General features: G+C 40.4%; 1 protein-coding gene across 1 annotated transcript in view; it reads right to left on the bottom strand.

Annotated features, from left to right (window-relative positions):
* Positions 1 to 584: 584 nt before the first annotated feature.
* BCL2 (BCL2 apoptosis regulator) overlaps positions 585 to 22,326 on the bottom strand; it is a 98,744-nt gene continuing 77,002 nt past the window's right edge. The window contains exon 2 of the mRNA XM_005149937.3: positions 585 to 5,368. Coding sequence (XP_005149994.2) covers positions 5,234 to 5,368 — 135 coding nt within the window. The 3' untranslated portion in view covers positions 585 to 5,233. The remainder of the gene's footprint in view (positions 5,369 to 22,326) is intronic.

The raw sequence follows: 22,326 nt of genomic DNA on the forward strand, positions 1-22,326 counted from the left end.
GTAGATTCCCACTCATTATCTGAGCACATTTAGCTACATTCTGCATGAACTCAAGCCACAGAAGTTATGTGGCAACAACTGTGATTTGAGGGCCAGTTAATCTGAGCCTTCAAGAAGCAAAATACCTGCTGGAAACCAATTGTAACTGTGACAAACCTTCAGCAGAAACAAAAATACTTCTGTATTCCTGTTGAAATTTGCTAATACGCTTTTCCACCTCCTTTCTACAAGGACAAAACTAGCTTAGGCAATCAAATAGAATAATCTTGCTGCACGTTCCACATCAGACATCTTCCATACATCAGATGTATGGGAAAGCAGAATGGGTGACACTGTCCTTGGGTCCTTTGGGCACATGGTAAATCTGCGGAATGCATTTCACACAGCAGCAGCTTATCAAACCTGGGTTCTTCAATCTCCATGCACGGAGACCTCTGAGGATGGCTGATAAATACTGGCCAATGTTGAGTAGAACATGTCAACAGAACTATCAGGAAGGAAACATGTTTCATTTATGCGACTACAAACAAAATGCTTTGAGTAGTTTTTTATCAATAAATCCTAAACAATGCAAATGCAAACCAAGTAACTCACAGTGTGCTTTATTATTTTTTCACAATAATAACTAGACAGACATGGAAAGTTTAATGGCAGCATGTTCTTATAACATTTTAAAGACAAAGAACAACATAATCATATTAAATGATGATAAACTGACAAACTACATTACCATACATACATCATTCAAAGGTACTGGATAAACGATATCTGCTTATGTACATTTATGCTGGTGATAATTAAAATTCAAATATTCAAAAGAAAAAGAAAAAATATGCTATTTAAATTATAAAAATATACAGGGTTTTTGTGGAAATTTTAATGCTGTATAACTTTTTGAAACAGATTTCATTGTGTGATGAAGCTGCATTAACTTAGTATAGGAGTGTGATTTAAACCAAATACAGATTAAAATAGCTCTTTTGTCTTCCTTGTATTTAACCTTGTTTGAAAGAGAGATAGGAATGAAAAACAAAGCTAGGCTTTCCCAATGAGGCAGAATTTTTATACTCATAAATCTAAAGATGTTTAACTTTTCATATAGTAGTGAGCCATAAACTCATAATACAAATGAATCATTTTGCTAGCTTGTTTAAAAGTAGAGAGAGGAAAAAAACTGTAGGCTTTAAACATGCTACTTCACTATACTTTTAATCAATAGGACATGTAGGTTTGTGGAGTGGAGTGCAGGTGCACAGCTAAGCAGAGTGTCATGCTTGAGGGTCAAAGCATGCAGTCGTTACGTATAGCTGACTCCCACTGCTTCAGATGGGGAAAACGCATGCATGCAAGGACTGGGGTACCAGGTCTGTATTCTTTGAACTGCATCACCTTCATGTTTCCTTGCACATCTGGTTTCAGACAAACATTTATTTTTCACCCATAATTGTTCCTTTTTAGTGCAACCCTACTGAGGCTGTGTAATACCCACTCAAAACAGCAAATCAACAAACTTTTATAGGAACCAGATAATTTTATAATAGTTTACATGTAATTTTGTAATTGAAAACTTTTAGTAATTGCAGTTATGTAGTGCACACATTTGTAGCTGGTTTTAGTTAAAAGTTATTTTCAGACTATCTTGAATAACTCCTGAATCCCATGAAACGCTAGATTTTCTTACATACCAATGTCATCCTCCATATCTTCCAGCCCCCTTCCTTATCTGTATATTCTGTGTTACCTTGACAGCCCCATTACTCCTTTGGTGGATCCAGTGACTGTTCTATCAAGAAATGTCCTCTGTGTCAGCTCCAATTTCAGAATACTTAACTCACAGTTTTTTTCTCCTTGTTTTCCATCTGTTCCTAAATTACTGATCTATAACAGATCTTAGGTGATCTTAGAGATTATTTTTTTCAGAAGCAATATATTTTCTTCGTTATTTTTTTAATACATGGAGTGAAAAAGAATTAATGACATAAACTGAATACAGAAAAATAAAGTATTTATCTTAAATTCCTATGGATTTCCTATTCTGCAAGAGACTGCCTTCAGAATTAACAAAGTTTTATAGTAAAGAAAAATTGTGGAGTCTCTGTAATCTTTTATTCTGCCCTTATATCATCCTTTTTCAAGGGAAAGGATGAAAGATGGATGAATTCCAGGTAGCAGTTCTCTTTAACCAAGGAGATATTTCAGTCATGCCTTTGCTTCCCACCACTTTTTGACCTCTTCCTTTGTTGTCCTCTGATCTTCCACACCAAACCAGCCTCAAAAATGTCCCTCTTTTTTATTTTTTACTTTCACAACTTGGATATGCTGGGAGTGGTCAGCTGTGTGCGCGTACATAGTGACAGAGAAGGGACTTCGACTGAAGCATAGTCTTGGAGCATGGAAATCTATAAGGCATTTTGTGGGGAAAAAATCCTATGTAGAAGTGTGATGGAGAATAAGAAAGACAGGAATTATTGCAAAAGAAATGCAGGAGTGAGAGGAGAGGATTTTATTAAAGAAGTTCAAGCTTTTATATACATTCAATGTTTCTAATATGTTTCTTAATAAATGTATTATCAACTATCATTATACCTAATGCAGCCACAATACTGTACTATTCTGCAGTCAGAATGCGAAAACTCCATTAGCTCTTTAATAAAATAAAATCATCAACAGTCATCAGGACTCTTCTTTTTGCCGGGAATTAACTAAGACACTGGGAAGTCCAGTGAGCAGACACAACAGAACACAAAATCCTCAGTATTTATTTCAACGTGTATCATGTGTCTTCTTCATATTATTTCTAAAGCAGCTTTAAAAAACTTTTGCCATTGGAAGGTATTAAAAAATAAAACCCATTCAAATTATCCTGGTAGTATAGCAGCACTGGAATTGATAGTTACTCTTTTACTACTTTTGACAATGTAAACCTTTAATAAAATAAACAATATTGAAACAATTTGAGGTCTAATAGTTCATGAACTTTAATGGGCATATGGGCACAAATTGAAACGAAGACTAGGTTGTGAAATGAAACATTAGCTTGATACCAGCCAATTCCAGTTGTGAAACTGGCTGCAGACAAATTCGGCTTGGAAGCTGAAAAAAACCAAAGCCCACACTCAATTCACAATATTCAGTTCCTCCCATTTCAAATATTTTTCACATGAACCCTACATGAGCATGCCCACTTCTGACAGAAGCACTCTGAAAACATTACAGGTGCTTTTTGTTTGACTGAGATTTTTCATTTTTCTGTAATCAAGCATAGTTCACATTTTTGTGTTCTTAGAAACATTTCTTTTCTATGTTTCTGTAAAATCAAAAGTCATTTCAAATTTGAAATATAAGCTCGCTCCATCTTTGCTCATACAAAGTGTAGGTGCCCCAACTAAATAGCAGTAAAAATGCTGAGATGTACAACTCTTAAAAAAACAAACAAACAAAAAAGCAGCTTTGAAGACACAACATCAACTACAGCCTTAACATTGAACATATTACATTCCCAAGTTAATGGAGATATTTTGCATATAATGCCACAAAGTTATTCGGCTGAAATCTTGAGGTTGAATCTACAGTTTACTCACTGTATTTTTTCACCCTTAGAGCACTTAAGTATTGTATAGTACGTTTTATCCAGAGCTTTGCAACCTTTCATGTCTGGACATCCCTTTACCCCCAAATCCCAGATTTCAAAAGTTTCATAGAAAAAATAGGCGCGCTTGACAAACATTTGAAGCTGAACATTTCCATGCCTCGGAGCAGCCCCTGGGACATGCTTCAGACTCTTCGTTCGGCTTTGTCAGGACTCCTGGCCCCCTTCGAGTGCACAGAAAGCCCCGCTTTAAAATGCATTGACACATCTGGTTTCAGAACACAGATCTGTTTATAAAACTGTATACTGAGTACTCTGCATTAATTTTACTTGAGTTGCATTTTGTAACATGAGCAGATGACTTCACTGCCCCCCTTTTCCTCCACCCTATTTTCACTTGAAACGACAGTAGGCACCTGCGTGATCGAGGTGTCAAAGGCTCTCTGTCCAGAGAGAGGATTTTGAGTTTCATCATCTTTTCTGCAGACAGTCTTAGGAAATGATTAGCATGAAATAATTTTGAGGGCGAGGGGCAGGAGGATAAAGCTCACTTTCTTTTCCTGTTATGAAAATGAACTTGATTTTGGTGTCCAGTTTGATAAACAAGGATAGTCAGAGCTAATCTGTAACTCAGCTGAGGTCTGCTTCTTGCCAAATAAAATTAAGATCTTTTTCAACTTTCAGGGATTTAGAGACCACATCTAATTGGTTTCAAACCCCTGGAGGAACTCAGTAAGTAAACAGGATTAGTTGCAGATATGAGCCCACTAAAGTGGGACACAGGTCAGGTCTTCAGACTCCAGCTCTGCTCTGTTGAAGCAGGCACTTTAGGTCTCCTGATGTTTCTCTGTCAGTAGCCACAAAAAATGTTTTACTGCTGAGAAAATCATTGGAACAGAATTTTTTACAAGCCCCAAAGATTTAACTTCACACTTCTATTAAAAAAAAAAGTATTTGAGTTGACATGTATCAGGGTACTGTGATTATGACGTGATGGTGCAACCGGTAACTTGAAAACGCATGTTTACAAGGCATAGGCAATTGTATTTCCAACTGCTGTCCTGTAGGGATAGCCAGGTGTCCTTCAAGAAGCTGCCATCCTGACTCCATGTATGTACCATGTTGAATCGATTACTCCGTCAATTCTTGCCGGCAGGACAGGGTGAGAACTTTGTTCACGCTGACCTTGTCTTTCAGATCCCTCCCAGCCACCCGAAAAACGCAAGGAAAATCAACACAATTACGCAGCCTTTAGCAGCTCAAGTAACTGCCCTCATAAGTGTAAGCAGGTAGGTCTTTGTCAGTATATTTGCTCTTCAAAGATAAAATAATCCAGCCAGCTGCATTAATTGAAAGAGAACCTAAAAGACTTTGGGGCTCATTAAAGTTAAGAATAACAACATGACGTGATGACAGATACAACTTGCAGAGTTTCTGAAAATAGCAGGTTAAAATGTAAATATCTTTTAATAAATAATTTTCCTGCAATGTAAAAATAAATGATATTTCCTTTGGCAGTAATAGCTGATTTAATCTTTAGCTGGGAAGTTGTTTTGCTCATAAAATATCATTGTGCTACAGAAAAAAAAAATATTATTTTGTTATTCTGAAAGACTTTTGTAATCCACGATAAACTGGATGACTCTACTTATGTCCAAGATAAGCGCCAAGAGTGATGCAAGCTCCTACCAGAACCAGACTCAGGATAGTCTTCAGAGAGATCCAGGAGAAATCAAACAAAGGCCTCATATTGTTGCCATACAACTCCACGAAGGCATCCTAGAAAGGGAAATAACGGAATATCAGAATTGCAGTAACTTTTCCAGAGAGGGAAAACAGCTTCTTCAAGCTCAGTGGTCACCCAGCAATCATGCCACCAGCAACCTCCCACCCTCTCCGAAACCTATTAAAATAGTGATTTGGGAGCTATGGTTCTGTGCAGTGCTTGTCACAAAGTTATGCTTATTTCTTTATAGATATTGCTGTACTTACGGTTGTGACTTCTCCTTTAGGTATGCCTGGTCTAATAGAAAATATAGAGGCAGCATTTTTAAATACAAGTACCACCATTTTGGCTCCTGAATGTTGTATATACATACACAAAAGAGGTAAATAAACCTTCATTCTTCAAACCTTTCATTTCCACTGGACATGGGGCATCTATATTGCAAGTTGGCTTTGCTGAAAATAAGGCAGTATTTATTTGGTTTCCTTGTGATGCGCTCAGAAGACTGCATGTAACACCCACAGATGTTTCTTCCATATGAAACAAAGCTGCTAGACATGTGTTACACACCCTCGTGGTCTTTCACAGCTGTCACCAAAAGGTCCCATGCTTCTGTTACTCATGCCTTGGATGTGGCAGTGGTCTGGCTGTCAGGTCCATTGGGCTAACCAGCTGATATGACAGTCCTGAGAAAGAATTGTTTTACCACGGGATTGTCTTGTCAGACTGACTTGCCTTCCAGCCAAGACAATCAGGTAGAGGAAGAGGAGGAGGAGCATACAGTGACGCCATGTCTCATGGCTGACCACAAACCACATGGCGTGAGGTGTACGGGGAGTCATCTCCCTCAGCCCAGCACAAACCACCCTGGGTTTCTTCTTTGAGCTGCAATCCTCCACGTATGGACAGCTGTTTTGTAAAGCTGCTCTGGGAAAGCCTGGAGGTACGTGTAGGCACCAAGTGGAAATGCTGTTTAAGTAGCAAAGATAAAGTTTTTGTGACTCACAAATACAGTGGGATTTGACCGGACTAGGGATGAGACTGGTGATATTCTGCACGTAATGCCTGTCTTTCAGGCTGCAATTCCTAACTAACATGAAGCTTCAGAGCATTCCTGAGACACAGATAAATCATACTGAGTAGCATGAAAGCAGTAAATAGAGAAGCTGATGGCTTTTAAAATGTGACAGAACTGATAGCATCGTTTAAGGCAACTCTTTTATTGTGCTCCCAAACTACTGAGATAAACCCATTAAAGAGCTATCTAATGTGGGGGTCTCCTTCTCTACCTTTACGACCTTGTTTTGTAACGTTACGATGCTAGGAGGTAACATGCCTTCTAAAAATGCATATATGTTATGTTTCCACCATGAATTAAGGAGAGAAAGGTCTCTATTATTAATACAAACCTTCCAGCCAAGTTAATTTGCCATAAATTGTGTAGCTGAACTAGCCTCCATCATTTGCCATCTCTTTATTGTCAGAATAAGAGAGTTTGTGGTTTTACCACGAGAGGGCGTGTAAGGGTTTTTAATATTTTGCCATTTTGACTCCTGTTCACTGAGGCACTGAGTGAGATTCAAAAAAAAGAATAGGCATTTGCTTCCAGAATATGTTATTACATTAAGTAATATTGCTGCACATTGTAGGCAAGAGTGGATAGCAGTAGGTAAGACTCGGTAACAGAACTGCTACAGGCTTTGGCCAACAGATTGACCTGAAAATACATCTGCCTCCTGCTATTTCTCAATGCTTCTTCCGCAAGGCAATAATTTTCAAACTTGGGTTTCCAAAGATATATTCTTAAGTGAAAGCAGCTTAACCTTTGTGGGGGAACGTTTTAATACAAACTCTTCATTCCGGAGGAAATTTGGCAACTTTTGCTTAGCTGCCTGATCTTTCAAATAGACATTTGCAAACTCTGGCCTTAATATTCTGCTGCGCTGTTGCAGAGCTGAAAAAGCATACACAGCTTGCTGTGCGGCTCTTTGTAAAGCTGCTTTTATTTCTCCTTAAGGCTATGATGTAACACAATATCCTAAAATGTTACAGACTGGGCTAAATCCTGTTGTCGCCAGTGCAGACTCACTGACTTCCACAGGAGCTTTGTCTGTATAGGGAGTTCAAGATCAGGCCTTATGAAAATACAACAGGGGTAAAGTTCAACAGTTGGTGATATTATTATGGGTAGAAAAGAGAGGAAATGAAAAAAAACAAACCCAAAACCATGGAAATGCAAGTCATGTGAGTACATTTTAACATTAAGATTTTCATGGTTTCTTTCTGTGGGAAGGTCTCACTTCTGTATATTCAGGAAAGCTGACGCATACCCAGTATCAATACCAAAATGAACACATTTTGTGCTTCCCTTCTATTCCAGTTAGGAACATTCCTCCCAGTCTGTCTGAGAGGCTATTTCTAATGATCTGGTAGAGCTCCTGGTATGGGTATGAAAATGGACAGAGGGTTACAGTAAAAGTCAGACACAAGGCAAAAGTACGGTATAACCTATGGCTCAAAAGAGGAATGTTAACAAAAACTGTGCAGCATGCACTACTTTTCTGCATGAGAGTATTACAACAATAACATGAACTCAACCTAATGGTGTCTGCACTATATATTACAAGTAGCTCTTTATGATCGTTCCCCCTCCCCTTCTCAAACATCCTGATTAGGCCTATTTCCGAAGCTTGTTTGAACAGCCTGTCACTATTTGTTTAAGTTTCAAACCTGTTTTAAATAAACACATGTCCATTTTATGTACTAAAACAAGGAGAGGGGGGAGGGAAGTATGACCCCTTGCTGAAAACTGTTTTAGCACAAAGAGAACCCTAAACAGAATCTCAACTGTTTCGTAAGGTTTCTCTCCTTCTGTAAACCCATGTATTTGTCACTGGATTTTTGTCGCCTAAAACGGTCTGTTTAAAATAAGAGAATCTCTGCTAAAATAAATAAGATTAGGAAAATTGCTTGAAACACTTGATGTTCTCTGAAAAGCACTCTTTATAATGAAAGCAAGGGTCCCCTTGGCAAATAGACCGAGGCAGGTTCTGGCTTGGTCAACCTTTCTTACATAAGTCTTACATAACTGGAATGAAAATGGTTGCAGACCTTGCTTTTAAGACCTTCAAAATTTAATGGAAAGTCATATCCTGGATATAAAATTCTATCAGGGCAGTTAAAATTATATGGAAAAGAACTCTTCATTCAGCTCTGTAAGTTTTTAAAAAGTCATTTCTTAAGAAGCTTTTATTAAGTCAAATCAGTCCATTGCTGGTTTACTATACAACTTTACAATGACTGTTTCTGAGAAGCAAGGAAAGTGGCAGTGAAGAAGGGAAAGAAGCTCTACCTAAGCTCCTTTTAGCACCAAAGCACCTAAGATGCCTGTCTTTGCCTACCTAGGCTTGATTTGTCAGGCCAGGAAGATTGCTCTGAGGGCACCCTTTGCTGTCCTCTTGCCTGTTGAACTATATGCAGGGAGGACATAGCATTTTCCTGGCCAGAATTCCTGGGATTTGCAGGGAGCCCAGGGCAAAAATTACCCCTGGAGGAGTAATAGTGCACTGAGACAGGGCACTCTCAAAACAAAGCATCCACATCAGATTGTCCTCGTCTTTCACTGGCCCAAATTTGGCAGCTCTGATCCAAGAAACAAATGTCATTTTTAATTACATGGGCATTCTTTGCCTGTGCACTCAGCCGAGTTTGTTCCGTCTCAGTTCTTTTGCAGCTCAGCCTTCACCCCTGCTTGAGAGGCAGGGCATAGCTTCTCGTCCGCAGAGAAGTACGTACTTCCCATAGGCTGAGCCCAGCAAAGCGTTACGGATCTGATGTCTCCCTGCTGAAGATAGGGAGGGAGAAGGCAGTTTCAGCCTGGCTTTTCTGACCGAGGGGGTGGTGGGGAGAGCAAACATGAGGAAGTAAAGGCTTCCTTTTTCTACCTGAATCAAACAGCTGGTGAGGAAGTGACTTTATTTCCCTCGTTATCATTGGGTTGGCAGGATATCCTCTTGAGCCACATTGTATTGAATGAAGAGCCGGTGAGACTTGCATTTTACTGAACGGCAATTGCCTTGCAGCTATTTTACGCTGCTCTCTCTGTGACTCCAAAACAAACAAACAAACACACACTAGCTCCCGGCTTTTGAAGAAACTTGCACAGGTCTGAACAAGGCATCTTTGCTACCAGGAGTAAGAATGGCATTTGCCCCAGTGCCAAGGCTTAGCAGCTGAATGACTTCCAAAACTCTTGCCTGCATACAAATGACATAAATCCTCATAAAAGCTTTCGTTCCTGAATGGTAACTCATTTCAGAAACAGTCTGGGGAGGGAAGGAGGGAGAAGACAGAGCTGCTTAAATCGTCCCATGTTTTCTATGCAGCAAAACCTCATTAAAATGTCATTATGAAGCTAAAGAGAAAAGTTCTTGGAACACAAAAAGTAGGCAATCTGTAGTTGTTCTTTTCCCAAAGAGTTTATGGGTCTTTTACGCAAGTCTAAGTCATGAGTACATGCCAGTCAGGATAGCTCAGGCCTTGACTGTGGCGTGCCAAGGTGTGGTGTTTCATGAGGTCGGTATCTTTAGAGAAGCCAATATCATTTTACACTGGGGAGTGCCAACACACTGGCAGTCGTGCCAGGTGCATGTTATCGAATTATAATGGGAAGGAAAAGAAGGTGTCACCACACAAACCCTGCTGACCATGGGCACAGAACCTGCCTGGGGAGTGCCTTTGGCATGTGCACTCCTGATCAAATCCCCATCCCAAATATTTCTTTTCCTCCACTTTTGCCTGTGGTAGATATGGCTTCTGACTTTGGGCAAAACTGGTTCTCATCACAGTGGTCTTACCAACTTCTCTGTTCCTTGTCCTTGCTATCTATTTGTATAAACTCTTGCATGGGTGAGCCTGTAATCTTGGGGGCATATCCCGCAGATCCTAGTCTTGCCAGGCTCACACTGAAGTCTGTGTGCATTGAAATCAGTGGAAATACTATTTGCATAAGGCTGACTAAACATGGCACTCAGATGGAGATATTGAAGGAGCAAGGACTAATCATGGTTAGGTTTGTTCGTAAAACCTGATGCATATGCTTAGCAATACATGAATGTGAGTGGTTATAGTAACAGGTATGACTATTCCTCCTGTCCACACTCCTAGAGAGTGACCCTGCTGGAAAGCAGATTTCCTCCAAACCTCTGAGCCATGAAGCATAAACTGGGTAATGGTCACGACATCTCTTTAAACACATGATTTGTAAGGTGTTGATCATTCAGCTTGCATAGAGACCCATGCCATGTTCAGACTAGGCTACGTTCTTGTTAAACTAAGTCAGCCTGAGAAATGTTTCAGTAATTTAGCCTTGGCATCTCTACTTAATTCAGTTAGACATGGCTCTGCAGTATGCAAAAGCCCAGACCCAGTGGAGGCTGACTTGTTTTCTTATTCCTGGAAAGGCCCACACTAAAATGAGATATTTCTGGCATCAGCATAAGGCCTGTAATGTCACTACAGCAGCTAGCTGGTGGTATTTAAGGGGTGCTGCTTTTGAGGAAGCGGTATTAGCATTAATGAGAGAAAGAAAGTGGGAATGCCTTTTGGACAAAATCCTTGATGTTCAAACAATGTGGTCCAAGCTGCTCTACTTGATCCTTCACAATTTTCATATCTTTTGTGGGTTGAAAATCCTATTCAATTAATTTGCTATTTGTTTGCACCAATATTTAGCAATCTTAGTTTTATTTGCTGAAGGTACCCTACTTGGGTAGAGTGCTAGAAGCTGTGTGCAACTCCTACCTAGAAAACAAGCATCTCCCTGCACATATTTTCATGACTCTCAGTTGCACTGAGAACTGTTCAGTTTGAGACTACCCTCTTCTTGTTCTACTCACATTTATCAAACCTGTTCTAGAGAGTTTTCATTTACATACAACAGTAAACTTGGGAAACTCCGATTTGTGGATCATTTTGGAGGACAGAACAAGTGATGCTGAGTTGCTGTGGGGACTCATCTCATGCTGTAACATTGCTCTTACACCTGCATCCTGAAAAGAAGCTAGATACATTAGGACTCTTGCCAAATCTTCGGAATGACTTTAGCATGAAAACAATGACAGAAAGGGTCTTTATGACAACAGATACATGTTCCTCACAAAGTCTTGCCTAAATTTCTCATCTTGCTCATAACTTACTTCCAGTACGAGTCCTCTTATACTGGAAACAGCCTACCTAATTTAAAAGTCCGAATGTGAAGATGTGGCTGCAGCAGATACACCGGTAGTAGAGGGAAATGTGAGCACATCCCCCATTATGTTCCCTGCCTGCTCCAGCTGCCCATGTTGTTTTCGGGCGGCTGCAAAAAGAGTTAAATCACATAACTGCCTCAGAAATGGGAACCGAAAGTAGCTGCTTGTAGAAATGCTCAAAGTGCTGTGGCAGTGTTTGTCATTGAGGCCATGGAGGGTTTTATTTAACAAGTGTGTCCAGCTGTGCTGGGCTGGCGGCACAGGTATCAGCAAAGGTAGTGAGAGGAAAGCAAGACAGCAAGGCTGTCAGCCTGGTGAGGAGGGCCTGGCTTGAGGTGGCCCCAGCCAGAAAAGCCAGAGTGTGCATGCAAACAAGTAGGGTAAAATCAAACCAGTCTGAGCAGGTTGGCCCATTGGCTGAGCCACGAGGGAGCAGTCATGCATTTTTCTGCTTCTTGTTTTAACATCCCTCAGGGAAACACTCGATCCCGTGTTTGTTGTCTCAACACTCCATTCTGATCCAAATCCCTTTGGCTTGACTAACTCGTGCTCAGCATTGAGCAAGAGTAACACAAAGCTGGGGCGGCGGGCTTGGCGGTCCTTGGTGCAGGTCACACAGAGCCACCAGCACCTTCTGCTGATGTGCCACCCACTCCTCATGTGGCTTGAAGCAGGCTCTCGTTTATTTCTATATCTTGTGACAATCAACTGATTTACAGGGCCGATGAGACAACACAGCTAACACTGTGATAAAGTAAGCTCATGATAAATCTGCAGTTCAATGAGTAAGTGCAAAAAAAGCTTGTGCTGTAACTTCAATGGACAGTTACACTTCTACCAGCAGCCACCTGGAAAATATGAATTTGCGCATGTGTTTTCTTTGGCAGCCTACACCTCATTAGCAGCTCAAACCACTTCTGCTCACCTGTAAAAGCCTTATTTGAGGCAGAGAAGAGGCAGCATTTTTTGGTCATTGCTTTCTCTTGCCATTTCCTAAATCAGCCCTTGGGTGCTGTAATCCACTGGGAATGGTGTCAGTAGTGTTCAAGGCCAGGTTGACAGAGTCTTGGGCGATATGATCTAATGTGAGGAGTGCCTGCCCGTGGCAGGGGGTTGGAAATAGATGATCTTAAGGCCCTTTCCAACTCAAACCATTCTATGATTTTTATGATTAGCTGTAGGGGAGGCAGACATGTCCTGGCAGTCAAGCAGCCTGACAGAGCAGGCTGCGTGTGCCCCTCTTTCAACACAGTGGACACACGAGAGGTGGCCTCTTGGTGGCTTGCTCCCTGTTTTCATCATTTCACAGCTAAGTGATAATGGGAAATTAAAATAAGGGGAAGTTCCCGGTCTGCATCTGTTCAGAAGAGATTGGTTGTGGTTTGGATGCCTCCCCTCCACTCCTCTTTCTTGTCCTTTCTGGCCTGTTCACCACTTGCACAAAAGCACAAGAACCAAGAGACAAATGGAAGGTGAAGGAGTGGGGAAAGGAATGATGAGAGTCTGCACAGAGGCAAGTGGGAATTTAGACAAAATGAATTGTCTAAATAGGACAGCCAAAAATTGCCTGTTGCCACAATAACCTGAATCCTACTTTAAAGCCAAGATAGTTTCATGAGTAGCCTTGCCTTCTGGGGGCTCATAGGTTAAGGTTGGCTGGTAAATCTTCAATTTCTGGGTTCATCCAGAGAGCCCTTTGGCAAATGTTATCAGGTAAAAGCTAACAGAGACCATATGAAAAAAACAAGGAAGAGTCATAATGTAAGAATACAAAGAATACAATTCACAAAGATTTGGAAGGACTTTGTTTTGTTATTCCTAACAGCTAAAACTCATTTGCATACACAGTTGTAATCCATTAACTATGACCTTAGACTTATTCAAATGCCACCACATAAACCCAAAGTATAAAGACTTAATAAAATGCAAACCACCTCTGCCCCTCCACCTTCAAAACCAATACCAAAAGAAGCAACAGGCATCCTACTGAAGTGGGATCTTTTCCCATCCAAAAGCAAGTACCACTGGGATGTCTGAAAGCAGCATACCTCCTACCCTTATGTATAATTTAATTCCTCTGTAAAACAAAATGATACAAGACAAAGCACAAGTTCTGTGTTTCGCTTTAGCAGGAAGCTTTAAACTGAGAAATATTAGAGACTGGTAAGCAGGAGAAAAAGGGTTATTCTATTCTTCAGGGGCTTTGCTGGTGTCACCGTTCTGGCCAAATCCCTCGATGGACACATGGCTTATACCAGCTCCAGGAGTGTGCCAGCATGGTTGAAGTACCTCCCAAACAATGTGAGTTATATTGGCAAAAGGACTCCTGTTTGGTGTAAGTCTACGTAAGTCTACATAGTGGGGAAGGGAACAACGCCAAAATAGTTATCTTTGTAGACTAGGGATGTGATTTTTTCCCCATGAGATAGTTATGCTGGCCAGACTTTGTCATGTAGACCCTAGGAACTTTTATTTGCAAAATAAGACTGTAATTTATTTTAACCAGATGTTCAGCACTGATCTGTGTCTGTGCATTCACAGTGCACTCCAAGTAATTTTTACTGTGAAAGACATACACCTTGGACACCGGTAAGATGTTAAAAATATAGCATTGAAACTTAAAGGCTGGGGTGAGCTTTTCTTTCTTTTTGGTCGTGCTGGGTAGTTCCCAATGAAGTAAGCTGGTGTTCCGGGTATTGAGTTTTGCTCCCATCGATTGGATCTCCTACATGTCCTGTCTCAGCTCTCAGATGTTCACATCAGTTGCTGGAGCAAGTCGTGCAATTCCTTACAACCTATTGGCTGCTGGGAGCACAGGGTGAGAGCTGAGGTGACCAGGATCTCAATTTTTTCAGTAAAGAGCAGAAGCTATCAGTACAAGTCCTATGAAAAAAAGAGATGTCTGTTTTCTTTTGTGCCTGGTGTTCTTGAGATGAAGCAGAGGCTGGTTCTGCTACAGGAGAATGATCAGCAGAGTGGTCACATAGCTGTCACTGGAGCCTGATGTACCTATCACTGTCAACAAGTTACACGTACACAGTTTTGGGAACAGCTGAAATACAGCTTAGCTTGCATTCCTATGGCCAGTCATTCAAAGCAGAAACTAAAGGATTTGGGTAACTGCTGCTTTTTTTTTTTATAAGCCTGCATGTCCTTGCTGATCATTCACAAAGGCCTGAGCATTTCTGTTTCCTGTTGACATCCTTTGAAAGGGAGAATGCCAGTGGAAATTGGATCTTTTAATGAACACTTTCTGTGGGCAGCAAGTCAGATGAAAATTCACGAAGGGTTTACATCTATCATTGTGACCTTGAACTAACAGCATGAGGAAGGATAAAGCTGTTAACTTAGGCAGGAGAGATTGGTAGTTACTTCATGTGTTGGTGCTTCCAAGGGAGTAGAAATTAATGCAAAATTTCAGATATTCAAAGGAAATAATAAAAACAAAATTCAGAATATCAGCCAAGAAAAAAAATAAATGCATTACCTATGAAATCAGTTTTGAAAGCTTTCCCACTTTCTAAATTAAATAAGACCCTGCAGATTGGAAACCGCAGATCAAAATTTATATAAGTTCCTAAACTTCATAATTTACAATTTTCAATACTTCTCAGTGCAGGTGGGTTCACATAGCAGAATGCAGTTCTATGGAGAGGAAGAGAGAGTTGACCTTGCACTGAACAAGACAGCTCAGAGGCAGGTATAGGGCTGCAACCGCTTATAGGTATATTAGAATCCTACTCCAGGTGGGCTAATTATTCCTGCTGTGAAATCAGCGCAACCACTGTTCAGGGACACTTCAAGTATCCCTGTGCAGTGCTGTGCTGTGCTGTGTAGATGTGCCCTGCAGCACTACTGGAGAAAAAATGAAGGATCTGGCTGTGCATAGAATCTTACAGCACTGCCTTCCCGGTACAGCAATGTGTGCTGTGACTCTTGTTCCAGCAGCTGCTGCTGAAAGGCCAGTCTCTCTTGCCCAGTCACTTCCAAGTAGTCTCAAGAATTTAATTAAAGCAGTAATCTGCAATTAAAGACCTACCCTTGCTTAAAAACCAGAGGATGTGATTACAAGAGCTAAGGGATTCATGTATTGTAGAAGGAGAATGACTAAATCTGGAAGTAGGTACAGTAATCATCTAGAGGATGACCACAAATAATTCCTGTGTGCAAGACTTCCTGGGTCTCTCTGGGTGATGGCCTGTGCCCATTTTGATGCTCTCTTAATGGGAATTTTGCCACTGTTGTCATCATGCTACAAGCATTCACCCCCAGGTCTTTCTTCACTGATATCTGCTGCTTCTTCCCCTGAGTGGGAAGGCACAGGGATGGTTTCCATCAGCTTTTTATGAATAGGAGCTTCCTGCCACAGGGAATTCTTTCCAGCAATTCTCTCTTCCAGCAATTTATGGCTGGAACCTAATGCATAAGTGACATAACCCACCCATGAAAGCAGCCTTCAGAGCCTCCTATAATCAACTGTTGCTGCTATAATTTTAAACAAACTCAGGAAATCACATGCAAAATTCTGTCTGTTTTGGTATCTAATCTTCTTCTATCTAGGTTCTTGTACCACACACATTGCTGTGGTATCTGAGCATCTCGGTGCCTGGATGCAATTCAGTTAAACCCTTTTCAAGCTAGCAGTCTAAGCTGCAGTCCTAACACTTCTCCTACATGCAGCCAACTGTTTTGCTATGAGCAAACTGTGAAGAAGCTTCTTCAAAGGCTCCCTGAATGTACCAGCGTCTCTTGTCTTCTTTTCCAAGATAATGTAAAGTTGGGAAACCTGCCAAGCATCACACTAGACCAAAAGAGACATTCAAATTGCAATGCGTACAAGAGCCAAGGGAGCCCAGCCTGCCAGAATGTTATTGTAGCATTCTCAAGAAGCTCACAGCATTAAGACTTCATTTTGTTGTGTGCCTGTCTGTCTAGAAGATGCCCCACTGGAGGCCAGAAAGTCATTGCTTCCTTGATATTAAATACAAGTGTCTTAGCCGACTACAAACCATTTGCTAGTTTCAAACTTTCAAGTCAGTTTTCTTTAAGATTTGAGGCATTTGATCTTGCAGTTCCTGTTGCTTGAAACAGAACTTCTGCTTTCAAGAAGAGTTTAGATATACTCTTTTCTGATGACCATACAATCAAAGCAAGGCCACAGACAGGGAACAGAAGTCAAAAAGGTGTTGAAAAGAAGCTGTATTATTTCTGAATGAGAAATACTAGATAAGGGCTTGACTGATTAAAGCCCAAGAAAGAGAAAATAAAAAGATCAGAACTTATCTATGCTTTAACAGTAAAGTGGCAATCCTCCCCCCAGGAGGAACCATTTGTACCATATTTTGGTATCATATCAAAGACTATTCTGACTCATTAACTGAAATACGTTGTGCTGGTGGAAAACAGTTATATCAGCAAGATTTTGTCTACAGAAGGGTTTGCAGCAGTATAATTTATATCCATTGAAAAAGTCAAATGCATAGCCAACATGGGTGTACAACGGAATGAAAAATGGGGAAATTCTCAGTCTGATGTTTTGGGCTAAAATGTGTTTGATTTTTACAAATTTATGTTTTAAGAGTTCCTGCATGTCTATATTGACAGCAGTTAAAAATAAACCAAACCAAACAAAAAACAAAATCAAGAAACAATCTAGAGCAACACAAGCATCAAGACACTAAAAGAAAACTAAAGGCCATCCCTTTTTTGGGCTATTTATTCCCACAGCTTCAACCATAAAGCTGGAAGGAAGGGGGAGAAGCTGAAGTCTGTGATCACAGCATTAAGTTGATTTGACTATTAGAAAACTTTAATTTAAATGTTCCCCGCGGGGATTCTGGTATTTATTTCCTTATTTGCTTCTTGAGCTTATTTAATGCTTTGACCTGAAGGAAGAAGAATTTGCACAAGCAAGAGGATTAAAGGTTCAAATTAGTTAAAGATGAAACAAATCTATTGATTCATTAAAGCCTGATGTCCTCAGTCTCAACAGTAATACCATTGTATATTCAACTGTTAATATGCTTGAAGTGAAGAAAGAATTTTCAGCATAGGTGACAGATGGCTTTTGATTGGAAAAAACACACTGCTTCTTTGCACCCTTTTTCTGTCCCATCCAAATGGCCTTCCTATGTAGGTAACAACCATGGGAGGGTTAATGAGTCTCTTCTCATGCCTGCCTGACCCTGTTTTTCAGCTATTCCTTGTTGTGATTCCTTCTCTCTATGGGTGTGCAACCTTCCTTCATTCATTACTTTTGTTATCACTATTCACACATTCAGTACTACCTTGCACAGTGTGTACACAAGTTATGCCTTTCCTTGACGGCATATTGCTTATTCCTGTCTATGAAGTCGAAGTTAGTGGAGACGTGATTGTCATTGTGCCAGCTAATCATTCTTGAGCTGTGGTCCCAGCAGGTTTTAACTGCAGCTGGCTGCCACAATGCTGAGTGAAGCCTAGGTGGATGTAATTGCCAAGTCACTGTGGGCATTCTGCCAAGGGGACTCTTCAGGGTTGTGTTGTGACATAGTGGTAGCTTGCAGTGAAGACCAGCCTTGCCTAGCATTTGATGAGACTATAATACCCAGTTTGTGTCTCAAATAAACCTAAGATGAGGCGGTGTTCCTCTAGAAGCAAGCAGGCTTAGGTAGGAGCATTTGAAACAAGACTTAGTACAAACACCAGTTGTGTCTGTTTTGCTGTGGGGCCAACACAAAACTGTGCTTGAGATACCTGGGCAATGTATAGCTATAGTTCAATGAATCCTTTCAATGAATCCTAATATGTGGAAAGTGCATGGTGTCTATGTGCTTTATCAAGATGCTGGTAGCTGGTGAGCCGCATGAAAAGCTCTCTGAAAGCTTTCACACTCCCAGGAGGAAAAGCAGCTCATAAAGTTGTGTTCAGTACTTCACCTCTGGCTGAATTTTAAGAGTAGATTTAGGAGAAACATGAAGTTGCTCTTTGTTGAATTTCCTAGATATTAAAATATGTACTTACATTACAGTTTTTAAAGAAAATGAAACAGCATCCCCTTGAAAAGATAAAAGGTACGACCCGTGAACACAGGAGCTGCTGTATTGAATTAGCCTTGTGGCCTACCCACCTAGACATTAAGAGTTAGTGAATCAGGTACAATCAGTTTGTGATTAATACCTGACTTAAGACTAGTTTCTTTCTTTTGTGTGTCACTTTTCCAAGATGCTGTTGCATCAAGTGTCAAGAAATCTCTCCTCTGTGTGCCTCCCAATCTATTTGGCCAAGCATAGGGGAATATCCAAAGTCCCTATTGCAACTATTTTGTTAATAGTTTTTTTTGAGTTCAACACTGCTCACTCCATTTCCATTTCTTAACCTGGATATTAGCACCAAAGATCTGCTAATGTCTTAATTTTCCAAAAGTTGTTAAAATGCTTTGGAATTTCTACTTTAGCATTTATTTATTTGTCTTCAGAGATTCAGTTTCATAGCCCTTCCCACTTAAAGTTCAGCTAAATAATGTTCATGCTATTCTTCTATACAGTGGTATCTCCCCTGCCTCTGTTGCCAGTCTTTCTTTGCTGAATAGTTTCTGTTGTTTCATTACATTTCCCTACTGCCCACTGTCATTGAAATCATCCTGCACAGCAAAGTACTTTGTTTTTCTTTTGCTTTTAAGCTTGTTACATTTGTCTAAATACTTACACTTATTCAAGTCCTTTTCTGATACCTTCCCAGTTTTATTGAATTCCCTTTTATGCATTTACCAAAATTACAACTCTCTGATGGTCGTAATTGGCATCATGTTCTCTGAATTCACAAGATTCTGCCATATATACAGATGTCTTTAATAGACATATCTGACTAATATGTTCCCCAGATCCTCATAACTTCTGGCTTATTTGCAGTATCTACTTCTGTTCTGGTCCTCTCCATTTTCTAGCCTCTCATTTCCCCTGAAGGTTTCCTCACTCCCTATCTAACAAACTAAAACGTCTTCTTGAACAGTCTTTTCTGGCAACACTCAGACTGGCATAGATCTCACTGCCTCATCAGGCTTGCATATGAAGCAGGGAATATCTGAGTCAAAACCATTAGCTTTGTCTCAGACCCAGAGTTTTCTATCTAGCCAAATGATGTTAGTTCCCAGACAGTCTCTCTTACTTACTGGTAAGAAAAGCTCATCCCGTGTCTCATGACATTCATTGTTTTGGCTGCAACTAAGAAGTTTGCTGAATTCATGTTCCTCACAACTGCATTCCTGGAGATAACTGGGGTTATTTATCTTTCCAGTCTCATTCTGACCGGTAGCAAAAGCCATCTTCAGTTGCAAAGAATCGCATTTTCTGCCAGAGAAGCGTGATCTGTCCCTCCATTCTGTAGCCGAGTTTCTCTTTCACCAGGAGGCTGGCTTCTTAAAACTAGGCATTGGCCAGCATGTGCCTAAAAGTCACCATTCCCCTCCCATCTGACCTTTCAGCTTCTGAGTTTCCTCAATTTTTTACAGACATCTGCAGAATTTCAGAACATTTAAAAGTAAAGAAGCAGAAACTTTGTAAGATCAAGGGTCCTTAACAGAAGGTAAGATATTTTCAACAGTCACTAGAAGAGTTACTATCTTTTTATCTACTTGCTTAAGTTTTAATAAAAATGGTGGGCTTTTGGTTGGGCAAATAACTGCCAGAACTGTATTGCCCAAGAAAGTTCTTTCTCATTCTCACTGTAATGTATCACATTTCCCTGAATCTTCAAAAAATACCCTTTCAACTTAAATTCCTAAACGCATGAGGAGACACCTAAATAAATAGACTGAGTTTCACAGGGGGAACCTCCTGTAGTCTGAAGTTAAGTAGGTACCAAGCATTGAAAGCCTTGGGCCAAGTAACACATTACAAAGCTAAAGTCTGAATGGAGACAGAGGAAGTTTAATTCCTGATCCCTTTTCTAATTTTTTAATATTATTCATTAATCATTATTGCATTGATAATAATTTAATTAAAATTGATGAGAATTAAGAAATCTTTCCAGAAAGTTGTATTTGAATTTTCTGGACTATTTGACAGGGATCAGAGTGGAGCAACAAGACTATAAGAACAGAAAAAACTTTCCAACAGGAAGGGCACTGAAACTAGCCATATTAGTAAGTAAGCAACTAACTGAATGAGGAACGAATGTGTGACAGGGAGAGAGAATGTAGGGATGGAACTCCCAGTCCTCAACACAAAAGAAATAGAAGTATTTCAATTACATAAGGAAAAACAGTAAATTTAAAGCTGGTAAGAGGACATATTTTTGCATGGGATCCACAATTAGACCATTTTATTATATAAAGAATTTAAATTAGATTGCTACAGGATGATGAGAAGGCAGTTCACCAAGCTTCAAAGAATAATTAAATGTTTCTAAAAGCTGTTAACAGTTATTCCAAAATAATAGTAATAGTAAAAGGAGTAGGAGTAGGGGTAATGGTGGTTATAACAACAATAATAATAATAACAATAACAATAATAATAATGGAAGCTTTATGCCTGAAGGATTAAATCAGTCTCTGAATTCATGGGATTAGTGTGAGGTCTTCAAGGGGACTATGCAGGACAGTGTCAAGGATGGGAGAGAGAAGCCATTATCTTATATCCACCACTTGTGGCATTTCTTTGCCTTCATCTGAAGCAGGTGGTGCTGAGCACAGGCACAGTCTGTGCTGGGTGGATCATGATTTTGGTAAAGACAGGCAGTTTTTAATACATGTGTATTAGCTGAACAGGAGAGTATTTTTCACTGCCCTTCAGTGTTTTATAAGGATTTTTTCTAAAGTTTCTAGTGTTCATCTAACTAAAGAAGACTTTGATTAAAAAAACCCATGTATTCCTAAAGTAAGATTTGTGTAGAAATAAAAAAAAAAGGCAACTGGTTCCTATCTGACTGAAAATAAAGCTGAATAACCTGCTAATGATGCTGAATTTTGAGCTATGCCAGGATACAGAATGCTACTGTTTATGTACAGCTGCCTTCACTTCTTTGTTCAGGTATAGATAACTGGACAGTTAGTTTTGGTTTTTAACTGAATTAATTACAGCAGGGGAGCAGGCTTTCTCAGGCTGCTCTGAGGATCATCCCTTGCTACCTAGAGAGACATCCTTGCACTGCATGTGGCTGAGGTGGATGCTGGCAGAGGCCACAGAGGTACATAGGGCTGATGGCACTGGGGCTGGTAAGGCTGCACCAAGCATAAGATGGGCAATGTGTCCTGCAAGCTGTGCCCAGGAGCACAAGGGCAGTTGTAGCACAGGTGTCCCCATTGAGGGTCACCTCCAGGAGCAGGGCCCCAGACGATGGCGCTGCAGAAGACAACAAAGCCACATTACAGTCTGCAAGGCTGTATCAGTCTTCACTTCTCTACTCTCCCTAGAGGTCTGCTCAGTTTATTTTTATTTTTCAGCCTTCCTTGAATCTCTTTCATTTCCTCCCCTCCCTAATTATACATCATTATATCATGTATTTTTGGACAGAAGTACGTGAATATTTTTAATGACATCAAGCCTTTTAAAGCTGCATTCAAGGAAGAGAATACAGCATATACACCTGCAGTGCACCACGGGTAATGTAGCGGTGTCTTTCTCACCGTCAGCCGTGCTTCCCAAACTCACTTCCCCACCCCCAAGTACTTTCACTCATCTCTTTTCAGACCACTAAGCAACCACTGTCAATCACCCTTCACGCCCCGTCCCACCACTTTCGCTCTCAGTCATTTGCCCACTGCCATGACTCTGTCAGGAAGC

This window comes from Melopsittacus undulatus, chromosome 1 (assembly GCF_012275295.1).
Source record: "Melopsittacus undulatus isolate bMelUnd1 chromosome 1, bMelUnd1.mat.Z, whole genome shotgun sequence".
NCBI classification, from domain to species: Eukaryota; Metazoa; Chordata; class Aves; order Psittaciformes; family Psittaculidae; genus Melopsittacus; species Melopsittacus undulatus.